General features: G+C 43.3%; 1 protein-coding gene across 3 annotated transcripts; it reads left to right on the top strand.

Annotated features, from left to right (window-relative positions):
• The first annotated feature begins 6,217 nt into the window (after positions 1-6,217).
• Positions 6,218-19,369, top strand: CDO1 (cysteine dioxygenase type 1). Of its 3 annotated transcripts, none has more exons than XM_042933403.1 (5): positions 6,218-6,617; positions 10,127-10,204; positions 12,125-12,279; positions 17,424-17,593; positions 18,616-19,369. In XM_042933403.1, the coding sequence occupies exons 1-5, from the start codon at positions 6,448-6,450 to the stop codon at positions 18,643-18,645; spliced, it is 603 nt and encodes a 200-aa protein (XP_042789337.1). In that variant the 5' UTR covers positions 6,218-6,447; the 3' UTR covers positions 18,646-19,369. The 3 variants fall into 3 exon arrangements, with proteins under 3 accessions (XP_042789337.1, XP_042789346.1, XP_042789354.1); XM_042933412.1 differs by lacking the exon at positions 6,218-6,617 and adding an exon at positions 7,425-7,574; XM_042933420.1 differs by lacking the exon at positions 6,218-6,617 and adding an exon at positions 7,838-7,859.
• Positions 19,370-19,776: the final 407 nt, after the last annotated feature.

Below are 19,776 nucleotides of genomic sequence, written 5' to 3'. Positions count from 1 at the left end.
CCCTTTCCTGCACCTTCTTCATTTTCCAAAGATCATAATACAATGGGTAAGCATCTGGCAGTAGGGAAGTCAATTACAGACCTCATGGTGGAAGAAAAGTATTCAAAATAGTTCAGCAATGTCTTGCTCTTTCCCTACATTATCCAACCCACACTGGACTACTCACTGTTTCCTGAACAGGCCTTGTGCTTTGTTTCCTACATCTACTTATGCAGTCCACTTCTAGAAGTATACGGAGACCTTCCCCTCTGAAAATCCTACCTCTCTGCCTAATTCAGATTTTAACTTTTCCTCAAAGCCTGTCTAAATCATTTAGGATACTCTCCCTCATAAGAACACTCACAGCGAACTCCCACTCTTTCAGCACTTACTGTATGCTATATTATAAGCACCTTTCAACTTATAAGCTATATTATAACACCTTTCATGATTGTCATGTCTCTGAAAACAGGGATGCTTTTTGGTGTTTTATTTGGTCTCCATGCATAATATTCAGTATGTTTCCTTATACATATATAATCAGTAATTGATTATACAATACAACTTTGGATTGCGAGTCACTTGTTCTGCGAGTGTTCCGCAAGACAGGCAGACGTCTCTAATAAATTTTAATTTGATAAATGAGTGAGGTCTTGCGATATGTAGTATGCAACACCAAATGTCACATGATCACAACTGAGCCAATGGTTCTTGAAATTCGCTTTGATAGACAAGTGGTTAGGATTATAAGCATGTTTCTGGAACAAATTATGCTTGCAAACCAAGGTTTTACTGTATATTGAATGAATGAATTTTTTTGAGAGAGGGAGAGAGAGCCCGTGCATGCACACAAGTGGGGGAGTGGCAGGGGGAGAGAGAATCTTAAGCAGGCTCTATGGACAGCCCAGCGCAGAGCCCGATGCAGGGCTCTATCTCACAAAACCTGATATCATGACCTGAGTCAAAATCAAGAATCGGGCACTTAACTGACTGAGCCACCCAAGTGGCCTGAGTGAACGAACTTTTTAAATGTGGCTTTAAAATATTCAATTTAGCAAAGCAACATTAAAGGAAATATATTTTACATTTTTGTATGGGGGAAGGTAAAGGAAATTATTTGCAACGTGTAGGGTTTTAATACTCAGTATGCATAAAGGACTGATTTCAATTGATGAGAATAAAAGAACCACCTGGAAAATGGGCAAAAAAACCTTAAAATACAATTAAAAAGAAAGAATACAATGTGGAGGAGTGGATGAAATAGATGATGGGGATTAAGGAGGACACTTGTGATAAGCATCCAGTGATGTATGGAAGAGTTGAATCACTATGTTGTATACCTGAAACTAATATTACACCGTATGTTAACTATACTGGAGTTAAAATTTTTCAAACATTAAAAATATAGATGCTTAAGTGCAAAACTCCATTATGCAAATAACTGAGATGCCACTTGTCACCTATCATAGTGGCCATCACAGAAAGCACTGTAGTTGTCAGTACTGGCAAAGTTGTGGGGAAATAAATCCTGTCCTATTCTTGGTGCACGGAATATGAATGGACACTACATTTTCAAGGGGCAGTTAAGCAAAACCTATCAAAAGCCTAGCCTGAACTCTTATTTGTACCTTCCCTTGGTTCATTCACATACCAAGTGCCTATTAAGCCCTCAGCTCTAGAGTAAGACAGGATCCATATTCTCAGCACTTTTGTTCTAATTAGGCAGGTTTTTAGATGGAGACTGAAATCTTGAAAATTTTTACACTGAATTTTTAGAAATGATGGAAAGCAAAAAGAATTTATACCAGATACTAGATTTACCTCTGTTTTCTTTCATAATAATGAAAAGTAAACCACGTATGTTTATGAGTGGGTAAAATCTCAGGTTATAAATCCACAGTTCCTTCTGTGTCCTCCTAGCAGATACACTGGAAGCTTAAGTTGATCACCTGTCGTGGTCGCCACAAAGAAGGCCCTATTCATTTTGACAATGCTCAGTTCCTTAGAAACGTCTTCTGTGGTCCTCCCTGCCTCCTCCAACTGTTTGTTCCCAGTTTTAGTATCTAGATCTCTGAAGATTATCTTTTTCCACATCCCCACCCCCAGTCCTCCTAAATCTTCTCTTAGTCTATAGCACATTTATTCCTTCCAGTGAGACTCATTCTTGATCCCTCTTGAACAACCCACTTCCAAATCTCTGCAAATCCTGACAGCTTTACCTTCAAAACGTGTCATTGGTGTAACCATTTCTCTTCTGCCCCTGCTCTGGCCACAGCCCACAGTTATCCCTCACTCCCATTGCTGTTAATAGCCAGCTAATTGGCTTCCCTTGATTTGCTTGCTCTCTGGCCAAAATCCCTGAATGGCTTCCATTGTTCTCCCTACTTCCACACCCTGCCACCCACATCCATGTTCTTCAAACACTTAGTGTTTCCTCCCAGGGCTTGTGCACTTAACTGTTTCCTCTACCTGGAAACTTCCCCCAGACACCTGCAGTCTGACTTCCTTCAGTCCCGGCTGACATACCACTTCATCAAGAAGTGTTCCCCTAAACTCCCCTAAAGTGACAATTCCTCAGCACATCCCACCCTGCTTCTGCCTTATTTTTCTCCATTATATATCTGTGTACGTTATGTATCCATTTCTCCCTATATACTATAATATTTGTTGGCAGTGTCTACCTCCCCCCCTCCCAACCTTATTAGAGCATAAGCCCTGTAACGGCAAAGACTTAGTTTTGTGAAGAGTGCCTGGTATATAGCACATGCTTTTAAAAATGTGTTCAATGGATGGATAGACCATTATTTCCAGACCTGTAGTAATTCGTATTCCTTTCTCTGGATATCTACCCTATGTCAATGTCTGAAAATGTGATAATCCTTACCCTTGGCGATGCAAAGTGCAGTGAACCTACATCCCTGGACCTGGGTATTCTACTTATGTTAATAGAGCCTGTAATGGCAATCACTTTCTTCTCCTTCCCCTCCTCCTCCTCCTTTCATCCTCCTCCCCCTCTTCCTCTTTTTTCCTTCTCCTTCTTTCCTCCTCCTCCACCCCCTTGAAGAATTCAGGTGTCCTTTGCAAAGAATCCAAAAATACTTGAAAGAAACAAGTCTCTTGGATTTGAATTCACTACCCCAGGATCCCTAAAGAAAAACTAGCAATTCAGTTGCCCTAGCCAATTACCTATGCTTTTCCTAACTTTGCCATTCCTGCATACACAATGCAATGTGTACTGGGCAGTGAGGGGGATATGAAAATAAAACGTAAACAGAGTCTGTCCTAAAGGTTCTCCCTGTTAAGATGATGCACATAGCAACTGGGATACATGCTCTGACGTAGTTAAGTGCCCTAAAAAAGATACTGATTATTGTACCAGTTCAGGGAGAAATACTACACCTTATTTGAAGGAAGGCATTTGAGCTAAGTCCTTAAGATTTGGACATAGAAACAGTCTTCTAGAATCTAGTCAAAAGGAAAAGCTAAAGCAAAAGAATGGATTGGGTAAGCACCAGAAATAGTCACTAATCCCATTTCACTGGAAGATATATATTGGGGGGGGGGGGGGAAGAATGGCAAAAGGTGAAAGATGAAAAACGTTATTTAGAACCAAAGGTGTAGAACTTTGAATGCCAGCCTGACAAACCATATGTGTTGGAAATAAGAGTTATTGAAAGTATCTGGGAAACAACATCCTTAGTTGTTGCCTTAGGATAATGAATCTGGTGGCTGTGAAGAAAAGCTTTGACAAGGCATGAGGGGTGGGGGCGGAGCTGGAACTAAGGAATACAGTTTAGGAGGTCAGTACAATTATCCAGCCAAAATTATTCAGCTTGAGCAAGTGCAGTAGCAGTTAAGAATAGAAAAGCAGGAAATCACAAAAGATATGGAGGTACAAAATTTGGCATTGGGTTGGAGGATTTCAGAATGAAGCAAAGAAAGGGTAGGCAGTGGTGGATGTGGCTTTTGAGTCAAGGTAGCCTCACTGCAGAAATAGAAACTCCAGGGGCACCTGTGTGGCTCAGTCGGTTAAGCATCTGACTCTTGGTTTCGGCTCAGGTTAGGTCTCACGGCTTGAGCCCCACATAGGGCTCTGTGCTGGCAGTGCTGAGCCTGCTTGGGATTCTCTCTCTCCTCTCTCTGCCCCTCCATCTCTCTCTATCTCAAAATAAATAAATAAAAACTTAAAAAAAAAAAAAAAGAAGAAGAAGAAAAGAAATAGAAACTCCAGGAGTTGAAAAGCTTGCTTGGAAGGAGTTCCAAATATCTTGCATTTTAGATGCCAAAAGATGTTAAATAGACATTGCTCTCAGTATTTAAAATTAGGGAGATGTGGGAGGCATCCGCACAGAAGTGACCAATGAAATTGTGAGTTTGCGGGAAGGTTTAGAGAAGAGAGGCAATGAATATGAATGTGTGAATGTGGGTATATTAGGTAGATTCTAGAAGTCTTTGAAAGTCCAGAAGAAGAGCCAGTGAACGTAGATTAGGATAGCTGAAATGAAGCAATTAAGAGACTCAATAGAAAACACTGACAAGAATAAAAAAAATAATTTTGAATAAACAATAAAAACTGTTCAATGTACTCTGTCCCCAGCTAACCACCTCTCAGCAACATATATCACCAAAGGTTGGGTTCTGGAGTGCCTTCTACCTTTTTTTGAACAATGGGGATTGAACTGTCATTTTTATTTCCTAACAACATTGTTAGAATACTTGCAGTATAATTAGTTTAACCAGGGATGTTTAAAATAAGACCTTATGGGGCACCTCAGTGGCTCTGAAGGTTAAGCTTCAGACTTCTGATCTTTGAGCTGATAGTATGGAGTCTGCTTGGGATTCTCTCTCTCTCTCTCTCTCTCTCTCTCTCGCTCTCTCTCTCTCTCTCTGCCCCTTACCATCTGGTGCTATCTCTCTCCCTCTCTCTCTCAAAAAATAAACTTAAAAAAAACAAAACTAGACCTTATGGGGCACCTCAGTAGCTCTGAAGGTTAAGCTTCAGACTCCTGATCTCTGAGCTGTTGACATGGAGTCTGTTTGGGATTCTCGCTCTCCCTCTCTCTCTCTCTCTCTCTGTGCCCCTCCCCAACTGGTGCTGTCTCTCTCTCTCTCTTTCTCCAAAAATAAACTTACAAAATAAGACCTTAGGCGGCACAAGTAAATTTAAAATAGACACACATACATTGATGCAAAGAGCAGTCTTTCATAAATTTATGCCTTTAATAACACTGAATTTGAACTCTTCCCTGGGTCCATTTATAATGAGAATTAATCTAGACTTGCATTTCTCCCGTCCCTCACATTTATTTTCATTCCTACTCAATTTGTGTTGTTCACAAAGCATGCCAAGTGCCCTGCACAGCACACAGAAAATGTTTCCCTAACCAGTAGGCTCATTCATGCGCACGCCTAGATTTGAGTTTAATAGTATAATTAGAACCCTATAAATTATTGCATTAGGAGCCCGGAAGAGCATTTCTCTCACCATTAATTGACACATCAGGTCTTTGCACCGAATATATATTATCTGAAAGGAAATGTTTGATTTTAAAATCAGACAGGGTTACCTGGCCTTACTTCGTTTCGCTAGTCTTGCTAGAGTCCCGAGTGTCCTTTGTGAAAAATGTACTTTCAGTACAGTACATTTAATTTTTTTTTTTTTTTTTTTTTTTTTCAAGAAAGACTTCCATTTTTCCCCCCGCCTAGCCTGGAGCATATTATGGACAGTGTCAATCAACAAAACAGTAGCTCTCCAGCTAGAGAGTACACTCCATCGTCAACCTTCGCAAGCTCTTCATAACCTCAGCTCTGTTTGGAAGCGAGGGTCGCTTTCCTCCGCCCTCCGCCGGGTCCCCCCAGCGTCCTCCCGATCCCTTCTGTCTACGTCCCAGTGTCGCCAACTACAGCGGCGGAGGGGAGCCTCCCAGAGTAGCTGGGGGCGGAGGGAGGGGGCGCGGGCAGAGGGGCTGGGATGGGCGGACACAAGGCGCCGCGCGGAGGTGGCGGACACCCCGCGCAAAGCCCACCGCAAGTGCGCGGACGCCGAGACGGGGGCTCCCGAGAGCGCTGCGTTGTCGGGGGGCTCGGGGCCGCCTGCGTGGACCTTGTCCGCACGCTCTCGCCGCCTCCGCCCGGCTGCCCAGCTCGCTCCCCGCCTCTCCCCACCCTCCAAGAGCCGTTGGTACAGTCCCGCTGACTCCGAGAGCTTAAAAAGGGCCGGGGCCGCCCAAGCCAGCCGATTTGGTCCTGATTTGTGTGCGCGGCGCGTCTCCTGCGATCCCGGATCCGCCACGCCGCTGGAGGACGTCGGGGGGGGTCTCTTGCCGTCTTGGTGGGGGGCGTTCCTTCGGCTGCGGCGCTCGAGCGTGTGTAGCCGTCCAGCCAGCAGCTAAGGCCCCTCGCCGCCGGCTCCTCGGTTCGCTCAGCTCCCGCACCGGAGAGCCGCGCGCGCCGCCTGCTCGGCGAGGGATGGAGCAGACCGAGGTGCTAAAGCCGCGGACCCTGGCGGATCTGATCCGCATCTTGCACCAGCTTTTCGCCGGCGAGGAGGTCAACGTGGAGGAGGTGCAGGCCGTCATGGAAGCCTACGAGAGCGACCCCGCCGAGTGGGCAGTGTACGCCAAGTTCGACCAGTACAGGTGAGCGCGCCTTAGCCCTGGCCGCGGGAGCCCCGGCGCGGGATCCGGGTCCGAAGAGGGATCCGAGGGCGCGGCGGAGGAGGGGTCTGGCCGCTCCGGGCCCGCCGCTCGTCAGCCTTTCCCGCACCCCCCGCGCTACGCCTGCTCGCCCGCGGCTCGGCGCTTTGGGCCAAACGTGGATCATCCCCGCCTGGCCGGAGACTGCGGCAGGCTCCGGGTGCGGAGGCCACCGCGCGGCCGCAAAGGGTTTTGTCCTCTTCGTGCCGGTGCACCGCCTTCTCCGGGCCCCGGGAGCACTGCCCTGCCCTCCGGCGCAGTCGCTCGCCCCGGCCGCCACGGCGCGGGGTGGGGGGACCCCCGGTGGCCCCAAGCACTCATTCTCCGCCGGGCCCGCCGCCCGGGGGGGACCGACTGGCCGGAATGTCGGAGCGTGCCCCCGGGAGACAGGGGTGGCGGCTGGAGGACTCGATTCCCCCCCGCCAGTTCTCCATCACTCGATCGCCTGCAGCCAGGCACCTGCCAACGCGCATTTTTATTTATTTATTTATTTATTTATTTATTTATTTATTTATTTATTTTGCCGATATTAAAATAGCGTCGTGGGGTTCCCAGCTGCTGCTGTTTTTCAACTTGTGCCGCCCCTCCCAAACCCATTTAACTTCCCGGACTGCGGGTTTGTTTCAACCCACGATCAGGGGTGTGCGTTGAAGGGCTGCTTCTGTTTGAGCCCTCCCAAGCAGTTGTGCTTTCTCGAATCCTCAGTTCTGAGGCATGTCAGTTGAAGACCGCTGCCTTTGCCACATGTGATGGAGCGAGGGGGCCCGTGGCAGCCCTCGCTTGGTGGTACCAATACAAATGAATCTCCCTACCAGGCGTCCGGGGCCAGAAGTAAACCTGAATCACCCTGAAGGGTGAGGGTTTCTTTGCCGACGGGCAGCTCGCGATTCAGTCTTTATGGTTAGTCGGGCTGAGGGTAGGGAGAGGAGGATCCCTGAAAGATCAGAATAAACCGAGACTGTGTTCCTTGGGAACAGTTTTTGTTAGTCCCCTCACCTAAACATAGGTGTTTGTCAGCAAGGGCAGTTTCCTCTGCATTTTAGGGCTTGAAATAAAAATGTGAAGCCTTTGTAAGATCCCATTGGCTGCTTGCAGTGGCTCCAGGAAATTCCTTCGGTTCCTATCCTGAAGTGGTTGCCAGTAAAGCTACCGGAGGCCACTTTTTAATTTTGCCACCAGCTCCAAGTAAGCAAGGGCTTATTATGGCCCAGATACTCCTTACCTTATGCTTGTATTAACTCATGCACCTCATGACAGCCCTGTGAGATAGGTACAATTTCTTACCCTTTTTTTTTTTTTTTTTTTACAGATGATGAGTGGTAGGCATTAATAAAAAGGTTGGATTACCTGCGTCAGGTCATACTTCTATCAGGTAGCAGCTCCAGGATTCAAATTAACCTTGTCCCACAGCCCAGAGCCCTTCCTCCAAACAACTACTAAACTTACTGCAGACAGATGATGTGGTAATAGTTTGCTTTCAAGGTAGATTATTGATCAAGTGAAATTCATCAACCAGGGTAGGCTGAGGGCTCTTTATCTATAGAACAATGCCATTTCCCCAGGCTTTGAGTTCATCTTGACTGACAAGCTCTAATTAAATCACTTGAGATGCAAGCATTTGGATTGATCTATTGCATGGGTATGCGGGGCGCAACTAATGAAGATAAATGGGTGGGCATTTGGAGAAAGGTGGGAGAGCAGAAATCATTTGGGCAGTATTTGTGTGTGTGTGGAATAGGTATCCTAGCACTGCAAAGGATTCTGATCTCTGACCTTGGGAAGGCCAGTACAGAAGAACCAGGACAGAATATTCTGTGTGTGGGGCGCCTGGGTGGCTCAGGGGGTTAGCACTGGACTTCTGCTCGGGTCATGGGTTCATGTCAGTTCGTAGGTTCACGTCAAGCTCTGTGCTGACAGCTCAGAGCCTGGAGCCTGCTTCAGTTTCTGTGTCTCCCTCTCTGTCTGCCCCTCCCCCTGTTGGCGCTGTGTCTCTCTCTCTCTCTCAAAAATAAACACTACAAAAAAAAAAATTAAGAATATATTCTAGTGTGAGCCAGACAGTAATTTCTCTGGGAACAGTCCCAGAGAAGCAAGAGGGGGGCCCCTAAGACTGGTAGAGGGAGAAAGAGTCTGTGTGTGTGTGTGTGTGTGTGTGTGTGTGTGTGTGTGTGTGTGAAACAAAATGTAGTTTATTGTGAATTAAAGGCTGTGTGCACAGCCTCTTGGTAGGTCCTCAAGGGCTACAAATTTAGGATGACTGACATCTGAATAGCACTTACTAATCCACTCTCTCCCTCTGCCAGTACCTGGCTTCCTGCCTTGCTGGAAGAAAGGGGAGGAAGGAGCATTAGGGACATAAGTGAACAGATGACTCTGTGATCAAACAGTACCCCAAATATGGGGTAAAGATTCCTTCTCTTAAAAAAATAAATCTAAATTTAAATAATTAAATAAATAAATAAATAAATAAATAAATCTAAATGAATGTCATAATTATCAAACTTTACTAATTAGATGGTATGGGTGATACCCCCCCCCTTTTTTTTTTAAATGTTTATTACTTTTGAGAAACTGAGACAGCATGAGCAGGGGAGGGGCAGAGAGAGAGAGAGGGAGACAGAATGGGAAGCAGGCTCCAGGCTCTGAGCTGTCAGCCCAGAGCCCCGCCCGGGGCTTGAGCTCCTGGAGGGCAAGATCATGACCTAAGCAGAAGTCGTGGCTTAACTGACTGACCCACCCACGCACCCCTGGATGGTACCCCTTTGATCCATAGAAACTTGAAAGTGGGTTGTTGTGGTTTTTTTTTTTTTTTTTTTTCCCTGATGATGGGCTTGTGGTGGTTTTGATTTGGGATTTTTTTGAGGGGGCCAGTTGCTGGCTTCTCCTGGAAAAGTTTTAGGGTGTTACTTACTATGCTCATGTAAATTTCCTTTGTTGTATACTTAAATCAATCCCCACCCTATTTGTGGAGGACTTTAAATCATGAGTGCTTTTGAATGTGGTTTGTGTCTGGGCTATAGCAAAAATTATGGAGAATTCTAAAAACAGCTGTGTAATGAAACCTTGTTTCTTATGGTTTAGCTTACAAGAGAAAAAAGAAAGCAATAGCAACTTTTTTGCATATACAGCAGCAATGCACTCTGCAAATACCTCTGTGAGAAACTGATTCTTTATCACCTCCAGGCTGTCATGTGGAGAATCAAAGAATTTCCTTTTTTTCCCCGTTATCTTTTTTGTGCCTTTAATTAAAACGGAACATCTATAAACATGGTGGTTCAAAATACAAAAAATGTCCAAAATGTTGAACTGTGAAAAATTATTTGTTTTCATTTGAAGTTGTTTGGAGGAGGAAATGTTAGCATTTGTCAACCAGCCATACTTTGTGACACACTTCTTTTTCCCAGTGCATATTTCATCAACCAGATTCAAACTTCTGAATACCTTCCTTTTAGGTATACCCGAAATCTTGTGGATGAAGGAAATGGAAAATTTAATCTAATGATTCTCTGTTGGGGTGAAGGTCATGGCAGGTAATACAATTATTCATTTGCAGATACTTATTAATTCTCTGTTCCATCGTAAGGAAAGTACAGTGCCAAAATGGTCACAGGTCTTGGGAGCACTAACACATCTCATGTTACAATTATTTTGTTTACAACGTCCCAACAAAAATTCTTACGGGAATTAGGGTCAGGGAGTTAGGCATACACCCTGGGTGTCAAAACCAGCCCCCCAAAATGAGTAGTAAATCAAAGGATGTATGTAACCAGTTTAACTTCATCTCTGTCTTCTGTGGAGTTAAGTATATATGGAATTTTGCTAAATCTTGACCTTTGTGGTGCTTTGAGATATGCAATCAATTGCAGGACCAAAGACCAAAGTGTCCACATCTGGACCTAGAAAAGCAGTTCACCAGTTCAGAAAATTTCTTTCTGCGTCAAGTTAATTGTTGACTGTTAATTTTTTAGTTTTCTTTTTAATTTTTTATGTAGAGGGTAAGGCAGCTTAAACTAATTCCAATTCTTTGAAACTTGGTTCCTTCATTGGTCTTTAGTTGATACATTTGTGAGTTGCTATTCTCTGTAAACAGATCCTTCTCAGGCTTTTGAGAATGGTACAAAAATTGCAGACCCATTTTTGATGGGAGAAAGAAAACCTGAATTTATGAGATTTGGGGGCGAGTCAGGTCTATCTCGAGGACATTTATTTACTCCTATGGAATGGAGTTGGTTGCATCCATTCTTTCAATATATTTTGAAAGTAGATTATATGTCGAAAGTGGGACTAGGCTCTGTGGGTTTAGGAAATGAGTTCTTACAGTTTTATGAATTCTTACAGTTTAATGGATTCAACATAGGCATTAAATGCTAATGACATATATGGCTTCCTATCTTTTAATCAACCCTATGGCTAATGCTACTTATTAAACTGAAATACCGTTTACGATTACATGAATAAATATTTCCTGCAAATCCAATGTCCTTTCTTTCTCCCTCCGTTATTGGGAGTTAATCACAGGTGGAATACTTTAAACCTACAAAATGTTAACATTATTACAGTATAACTTCTGGGTGTTAACATCCATATACATATCTTTTGTCCCTCGAAGGAAAAGAGAGAAAAGGCCTGGGGTGAGAAAAAAACACTATATGTTACATGATCTTACAAGTGAGACACAGTTATTGTAGATAATTATCTTTATTCTTTCCAGATTTTCCCTAATGTAATTGTATAATCAGGTTGTAGCCCAGCTTAACCAAGTTATTAAAAGCTATGTCTTGGAGAAGAAAAAAATGCCATATGTACATTGATATGAAAGCCATAGTACAGTAAAACCTTGGTTTGTGAATATAATTCATTTTGGAAACGTGTATAATCCAAAGCACTTGTATATCACAGACAATTTCAAGAACCATTGGCTCAGTTGTGATCATGTGGTATGTACTGCAAGACATTTCTTGTTTATCAGGTTAAAATTTATTAGAAATGTTCACTCGTTGGGTCGCCTGGGTGGCTCAGTCGGTTAAGCGTCTGACTTCAGCTCACGTCATGATCTCACGGTTCAAGACTTGAGCCCTGCGTCAGGCTCTGTGCTGACAGCTCAGAACCTGGAGCCTGCTTCATATTCTGTGTCTCCTTCTCTCTCTGCCCCTTCCCCACTCACACTGTGTCTCTCTCTGGCTCTCAAAAATAAACATTAAAAAAGAAAAATGTTCGCTCATCTTGCAGAGCACTCCTAGAACAAGTTCCTTGCAATCCAAGGTTTTACTGTATCTTATATGTCGCCCTGAACAATGTTAATTATAAATTGATGACCTTTACAAATACAGCTGAAGTGATTTGTGACCTGTCCTCATGATAGGATGTGGCGGGAAGCTCTGGGCAGACTTACTGCACGCGTGGGGCCTGGACCATTTACTGAGCTCAGTTGTCTCTTTGTGTATATATAGCAGCATCCATGATCACACTGACTCCCACTGCTTTCTGAAGATGCTGCAGGGAAATCTAAAGGAGACATTATTTGCCTGGCCTGACAAAAAATCCAACGAGATGATCAAGAAGTCTGAAAGAATCTTGAGAGAAAACCAGTGTGCCTACATCAACGGTAACATCCAACACCTTTCTTTCTTTAAGGGCGAGCGGGAAAAGCCTTGAACCCCCATCTGCAATATTGCTTACTTGCACATGTACGGCCGAATTTGGATCATGGAGTCGTGACTTCAGATACTTGGAAAATGGCCTAAAAAGCAGTTGGTTTTGTTTTTAAAGTTTTGCGTCTGAATTGGAATCACTTATTCAAAATATATGCACGTAGATTAGTGTCCACTGAAAAGGCATTTCCTGCCAAGTCTTAGGACAGTTAGAATCGAATATGAATTTACAAAAGTAGATTGTTTTAATAAGGGAGTGAGGCTATGTGGAAAATATTAGTCTTTGTGTTAGAAACATTCTGGAAACAATTAGAAATGTGAGCTATAGTCCTTGTTTATAAAATGTATACAGCATACTTAAGAGTATTCTCAAGGGAGCTTTTACAAAGCACGTTATTTAGCAGTGATTTCTAGCTCTCTAACCAAGAATTCATTCTTTTTCCTAAAGGTGATTTGGCAGAGCCAAATGCTTTTCAAGAACAGTCTGTGATTAACATCTGTATTTTTTTTTTAAATGTTGTTTATTTATTTATTTTGAGAGAGAGAGAGAGAGAGACTGCGAGCAGAGGGTGGGGGTGTGGACAGAGAGAGAAGGAGACACAGAATCCGAAGCAGGCTCCACGCGCTGAGCTGTCAGCACAAAGCCTGACGCAGGGTGGAACTCACAAACCGCGAGATCACGACCTGAGCCGAGTTCGGACATTTAACTGACTGAGCCACCCAGGTGCCCCTAACATCGTATTTCTAAAGAGGATAGTAACTTTCCAAATAGCCTGTTAATGATTATAGGAGATCATTTTTAATTCCCATTTAATAGATGAGATTGCCAACACATAGGAAGAATAAGTAATGCAGCCAAGGTCCCTCAGCTCTTAGTGCAAGTCAGGATTTGAACTCAAGCCATTCGATTCCAAAGACCATACTCTTAATTGGGATACTATCCCCATGATGTAAAATATTGCAGAGATTTTCTGGTCATGCAGCTGCTTCTTGTATCTTTTGTTGTTTTTTTTTTTAAGTTTATTTATTTATTTTGAGAGAAGGAGAGAGAGAATCCCAAGCACTGTCAGCGCAGAGCCTGTTGTGGGGCTCGAACTCACGAACCGTGAAACTGTGACCTGAGCCAAAACCAAGAGTCTGTGGCTTAACCAACTGAGCCACCCAGGCGCCTTGTTTCTTCTTATATCTTAAAGTCCCATTTTGGCTTTAATACTTGGCCTGAATTTGTTCATTAGTTTAAGAATGCAAGCCAGTTACAAAGGTCAGATTGTATGGGAACTTTTCTCTCCCATTCACAAAACACAGAGATGTTCGTTTCTTAGGTGACAGGAAGCTTTTATTTGAGGCTTGCTGTATGTATAAGGCACACCAGATTTCCAAGAGCGATTTTGTTGCCTCTATCACTCACAATAAAGCCCAGAGCCTTTCATAATAAATACTTTCAGCTGGAGTCACAGAGTCTACAAAACTAGATTAGATCTTAAAGAATAAGTAAGCTTTTTTCAAGGGTCTTTGATGGAGAACCTACCAGAGCCAAGCAGTGAGTGACGCAGGGCAGGAATAAGGCTGGGGTACTGGTGTGTGCAAGCCACACTGTCCAAGGGGCAGTGACCGCCGTCCGTTTCCAGCCCTTTGTTCTGATTTCTTTTTCCACCAAAGTGGGAAATTCCCATTTTTATGGGAAATGTTGCCAATTGGTAAAATATTGGGTGGGATAAGCTGAATGGGTCTGTGGATGAATTTCCCGTAAGAGCAAAGGCCTCAAAAATTCAACCTTTGATTTTTACAGACGCAGGAGAAGGGGTGCAGGTGAATAGTGGTCAGCGGGAAGGATGTTTCCTGCACAGGAAACAGTGTGAGGGCAGGGGAGGCACAATGATTGCAAAGAATGGTCTTGCCAGAGGGAAGAAGGGACAGTGGGCTTGGACAGGAGTAGTAGGAGAGTAAAGTGAGATCAGGGCCTGGGCCTCCCATGACCTGCTGATGTAAGAGCCTGCTTTGGTCAGTAGAATTCTGTCAGGAGTGTCTTGATGGGTTCCGTAGCAGTATGCAACACAGGGTGGAGGAAAGAGAAAACTGGGACAAGGAGACCAAATTACTTATCGTAAAGGCACATGGTAGACATGTCTGGCGTCCATAACTACCACCAAGAAAGATTCAAGGTTATTGTGAAAGATGGTACCCCATGGGCATAAAGGAAAGGAGGCAGAGGCGGATGGACGGACGGATGGATGGATGGATGGATGGATGCTGGGATTGTTAACAATAGGTATTAGACAGGAGTTTCCAGGGTTTCTGTAAAGGATGGTGGCTAGGATTTGTGGGGTCTGTGCTTGCAGGGTTGTACGGCTTGCATTGGGTAGCATACGCATGTGCACCTGGAGAAACAAATGATAATTTGCATAAGGGATAGTCATTCCTTAAGAAGGTGGAACTTGTGTTCAAGATTGTTCTTAAGCCAGCGTCTTATGAGCAGTAAGCTATAGAACCAAAGAGGTTGCACCTGTGAGAATTATGTCCCATTTTTGGAAGTGAGGAAAACTGCTGAAGATCCCAGAAGTTGTGAGTTGGGGGAAGGCGGTCTTGGCTATTATCTGCCCGGGAGGAGAACTTCAGTCTTCCGCTTAAAGGCTTTTCTGTTCTCTCTCGCAAGCTCGTGGAGCCAGATCATGAATCACAAATCATAAAAAAGGCACCAAATTGGGTGCCTACATTAACGACACAAATTACCCTGAATTCCTTCCTTGATTATTCTTTAAACTCTATCCTAACTATAAATTTCTTCTCAACATATTTTTAAATTGTTTTTGTCTTTTCTTTCTCCTTCCTTCCTTTTCTCCTTCCTTCCTTCCTTCCTCTCCCCCAGGGCCCCTAGACTTGCTTCAGTTTGAATTGGTTTGTTTCCAAGCCAGGGCTCAGCTGTCATCCTGGAGTACCTTCACATCATTCAGTCTTTCCCTCTGTTTCCTCCTTTTGCTGATACCCTTATTTCCTGATATGCTGTCTGCTTCCTTCTTGGTTCGTGCCCTTATTTTGGTGGAACATCTCCTCAATCTCATCTCCCTTGGTGAGAAAGGGTTCGTGGAAAGTAAATTTCTGAGACCTCATTCACCTGAAAGTCTCTATAGTCCATCGTTACAACATGATTGATATGGAATTAGGGCCTAGAATCTTCTCCCAGAACTATGAAAGGTAATCCCTTGACTTTTAGTTTCCAGTCATCTTTGTGAAAGCCTGCTGCCACTCTGATTCTTAAATCGTTCTATGAAACTATTTTTTTCTTTCTAGAAACTTTGGGATCTTCTCTTTTGGTATCTTTTCCTGTCCCAAGCATTACAGTCATGTCCCTTGTTTCACGACTCTCAGTCATTGTGTTGGGTACTCCGTGGGTTCTTTCATTCTGGAAACCTCTGTCCTTCTAATCCAGGAAATATTTTCAGGTTATTTCTTTGGGGTTTGGTTTCATTCTATTTCTGAAACTCCTGTTGCTCAATTAGGAAACCTCCTGAACTGGTTGTCTGATTTCTTACAGTCTTCTCCTGAGTAGTGTTTGTTCAGGTTGTTTTTTGGGAGGTTTTCTCTGGCCCTTTTTAATACTAGAGATCTTTTTGTTGTTGTTGTTGAACATTTTAAATTAATTTCTGAGAGACAGAGAGCAAACGGGGGAGGGGCAGAGGGAGAGGAGGACAGAGAATCTGAAGCACCTTCAGGCTCTGAGCTGTTTTTAGCATAGAGCCCAACATGCAGAGCTCAGACTCATGAACTCTGAGATCATGACCTGAGTGGAAGTTGGATGCTTAACCCACTAAGCCACCCACGTGCTCCAATACTAGAGATCTTGCTCAAATATCTAGGGGCCTTGGCTGTGGGCTAATATTTGAAAACCAGGGACAAAAAAAAAAAAGTTAACTGATAGCTCTGAACACAAGAATGGTGTCTGTCAACTGGCCTTCACTCTAGAATAATCTGGCAGAGCTTTTTCCTTGAGGAACAGCCAATGGCAGTGTTTTAAGAGCTTTATTCTGGAGCCGTTCAGATTCTCTGAGAAGCTCCTTCGAATTTCCACCCTCCACCGCTGAGAAAACAATCCTGTCTGGCAGCATTCCTGCAGCTAGGTGGTGAAGAAAGCAGGGATCTCACCATTCAGTATGTTAAGTCACTTGTTTTTCACCTGGTATTCACCAGTCCTGAGTTCATGTATTCTACTCCTTTTAGACTAGAGATCTCAGACTTATACTCTGGGGAATGGGGGAAAAGTGGTAAAAGAGATCAGAGCCTCTACTTAAATAGGCTTTTCAACCAGGTCTTGAATTTTTAGCCCTGCCTTCATCCTCATTTCCAGAAGTATCTGTGCTGCCAGTCCCTAAACTTTTGACACAGATACAGATTCAGATACAGATATTATATATTTATGTATACATATTTATGATATCAAGATATAAGTGAGGTTATGGGGCGCCTGGGTGGCTCAGTCGATTAAGCATCCAACTTCAGGTCATGATCTCGCAGTCCATGAGTTCAAGCCCCTCGTCGGGCTCTGTGCTGACAGCTCAGCGCCTGGAGCCTGCTTCGGATTCTGTGTCTCCCTCTCTGTCCCCTTCCCCACTCATGCTCTGTCTCTCTCAAAAATGAAAAAAACTCTTTTTAAAGATAACAGTGAGGTTCATTTACATATATATATTGTGTGTATATAGATATGTAGATATATAGATATAGATATGATATCAGGATAGAAGTCAGGTTAATTTTTGGCTCTCCCCATGGGTAGCTAAGGATTTCTCTTTCTGTCCTTGGTAAAGCTATTCATGTTCTTTCAAGCTCTCAAACTTTTATTGATGCTTTATCTTGTCTCTTTTTTTTTTTTTTTGTCTTTGTGGATTGATGCCTTTTTAAAATTCTTCAGGTGTAATTGTAGAGGGGTTTCAGGAAAGTAGAGTACATGTCACTTATTATCTTAAACTGGAAAGTCCCTAGTGAGTAATTTCTGTTAATTCCAGCCTTATCGAATTGATTTACGGTCTTAGGAGGATGACAGATTTTCACCTGCACCTGTCATTTAAGCTCCTTCATCTGCTTTTCCTTCTTGGGTATTGTATAGATTCCATTGGTTTACATCGAGTAGAGAATATCAGCCATACAGAGCCTGCCGTCAGCCTTCACTTGTACAGCCCGCCTTTTGATACATGCCACGCCTTTGATCAAAGAACAGGACATAAAAACAAAGTCACCATGACATTCCACAGCAAATTTGGAATCAGGATTCCATTTGTAAGTATAATTTCTCTCTTCTCGGCTTAAGTGCTTTGTCTGTTGGCAACATTACACACTGTATGCGCTGCTTGTTCTAGATATTGTCTGTATGTCTTACTGTAATTAAGTTTTCTCAAAGTGAAGAATGAGATGAACCTTAACTTGGTGCAAAGGCCCCTGACATCCTAATTCTTTTCTTCTTTGGAGACATGACAATGTTTTCAGTTTATTTAAAATAACGTAGATTTGGGGCACCTGCGTGGCTCAGCCAGTTAAGCATCCCACTTGGCTCAGGTCATGATCTCACAGTTCAGGACTTCGAGCCCTATGTTGGGCTCTATGCTGACAGCTCAGAGCCTGGAGCCTGCCTCGGATTCTGTGTCTCCCTGTCTGCCCCTCCCTTGCTCCCATGCTGTCTCTCTCTCAAAAATAAATAAATAGAAAAAAATTTTGTTAATAAATTAATTAAATAAAATAATGTAAATTAGATGCAAAGAATTATTTATTGAGAAATTTTAAAATGTAAGCTCACTACTAAAGAAAATGTGTTTTCAGAGTGCCTGGGTGGCTCAGTCGGTGAAACATCTGACTCTTTATTTTGGCTCAGGTCATGATCTCGTGGTCTTGAGATCAAGCCCTGCATCGAGCTCCACGCTGAGCGGGGAACCTGCTTGGGGTTCTCTCTCCCTCTCCCTGTGCCCCTCCCCTGCTCACGCATGCAGCCACTCTCTCAAAAAAAAGAATGTCCAGGAATGTCCAGAAATAGACAATGCGTGAAAATCCAATACTGGAAGCCATCCTTACAAATCTTAAAGCACAGCCTTGGAGGGAAACAAGGGCAGACATTTCTCAGGTGATTGCCCCGCTTGGTTTTCTGCATTCTGATCCCCAAGAGATAGTCTTATCACAGGAATGAAACTACAGGGCTCCACTGCCAAAGCCAAGTTTACGTACGCTGCTAAAAAAACAGGACTGCTTAGGAACAAGCCGAAAAGGTCTTGTGTAAAAGATTCTTACACAACTTTCTTTCTTTCTTACAGACAGTTTCAGGATCCCTGGAGAACAACTAAGAAGCACCAAATCCTCTAAGGTTTTACTCTAAGGTCTGCTAAAAGTTTTGCCTTGGACAGGGAGGCCTCCCCACCATCTGCTGTCCAACAATACACCTTTTACAAAGCCAATACCTAGATCTACTACAAAGCAGACGCTAATTGTAAGGCATTGAGCAAGCAAATAGTGCCCTGAGCTACTGCAGAAGAAAAATCCCACTAAAGAGAAAATAAGCATCGTAATTGTAAGGGCCAAATCAAGTACTCTCTTGGTTTTATCCTCTAAATTCAGGGGAACCACGGTGGGAATGTCAATGAAGGATGCTTTTGGAAACTCTTTGGTCCCTGAACTGTAATTAGCAATAAATAAAAACAAGAAACCACAGACGTCAAATGCTCGCCTTGCTACTTGGAGGACTAAATGTAGATTCCTTTAGTATCCTTTGTATGTTCTTAATATTTGCAGAGAAATTTTTGGATCTATGGATTTTATTTTTTCAGTCTTACTTTACAAATTCCTGTCCTATACGTAGTAAGGTATTGTAGACAGAGAAAAACATAAGGAACTTTGTCATTTGGTAACGAAAGGAAGGACAGAAGGTTTAGAAAAGTACACATACCCAAACACAAACCAGACCAAAAAATATTATACTCCTGTCTAAACGTGTGCAGCGGTCATAGTCAAAGACTTTGTACTGCTCCTGAAATCGCCAAATAATTTTAATAAAACTGGATTTGAATACAATTCAGTGTTGTCTTTCTGTTTAACTTGATAAGAATTTCCTACAATTCATACTTTCTTAGATTTACATGAAGTACCGAAAGCACGACAAAAGATACTTTGATGGGGGTGCCTGGGTGGCCCAGTCAGTTAAGGGTCCGACTCTTGATTTCAGCTCAGGTCATGATCTCATGGTTCGTGAGTTGGAGTCCCATGTCAGGCTCTGCACTGACAGTGTGGAACCTGCTTGAGATTCATTCTCTCTCTCCCTCTCTCTGTCTCTCCCCTTCTGCCCAGGTCGTGTATTCTCTCGCTCAAAAATAAAAACTAAATTTTTAAATTTTTTTAGTGTTTATTTATTTATTTGTAATGTTTATTTATTTTTGAGAGAGAGACAGAATGCGAGTGGGTTAGGGGCAGAGAGAGAGGGA

This window comes from Panthera leo, chromosome A1, assembly GCF_018350215.1.
Source record: "Panthera leo isolate Ple1 chromosome A1, P.leo_Ple1_pat1.1, whole genome shotgun sequence".
In the NCBI taxonomy this organism is placed as follows: Eukaryota; Metazoa; Chordata; class Mammalia; order Carnivora; family Felidae; genus Panthera; species Panthera leo.
The sequence above is the reverse complement of the archived record's forward strand: the minus strand, read 5'-3'. Positions and strand labels throughout refer to the sequence as shown.

What these genes read in the sequence shown, in the direction of transcription:
- CDO1 (XM_042933403.1), top strand. Translation starts at nt 6,448, where the DNA reads ATGGAGCAGACCGAGGTGCTAAAGCCGCGGACCCTGGCGGATCTGATC. An exon ending in TGGGGTGAAGGTCATGGCAG is followed by an intron (nt 10,205 to 12,124) that starts GTAATACAATTA and finishes GTGTATATATAG; the next exon opens with CAGCATCCATGATCACACTG. An exon ending in TTGGAATCAGGATTCCATTT is followed by an intron (nt 17,594 to 18,615) that starts GTAAGTATAATT and finishes TCTTTCTTACAG; the next exon opens with ACAGTTTCAGGATCCCTGGA.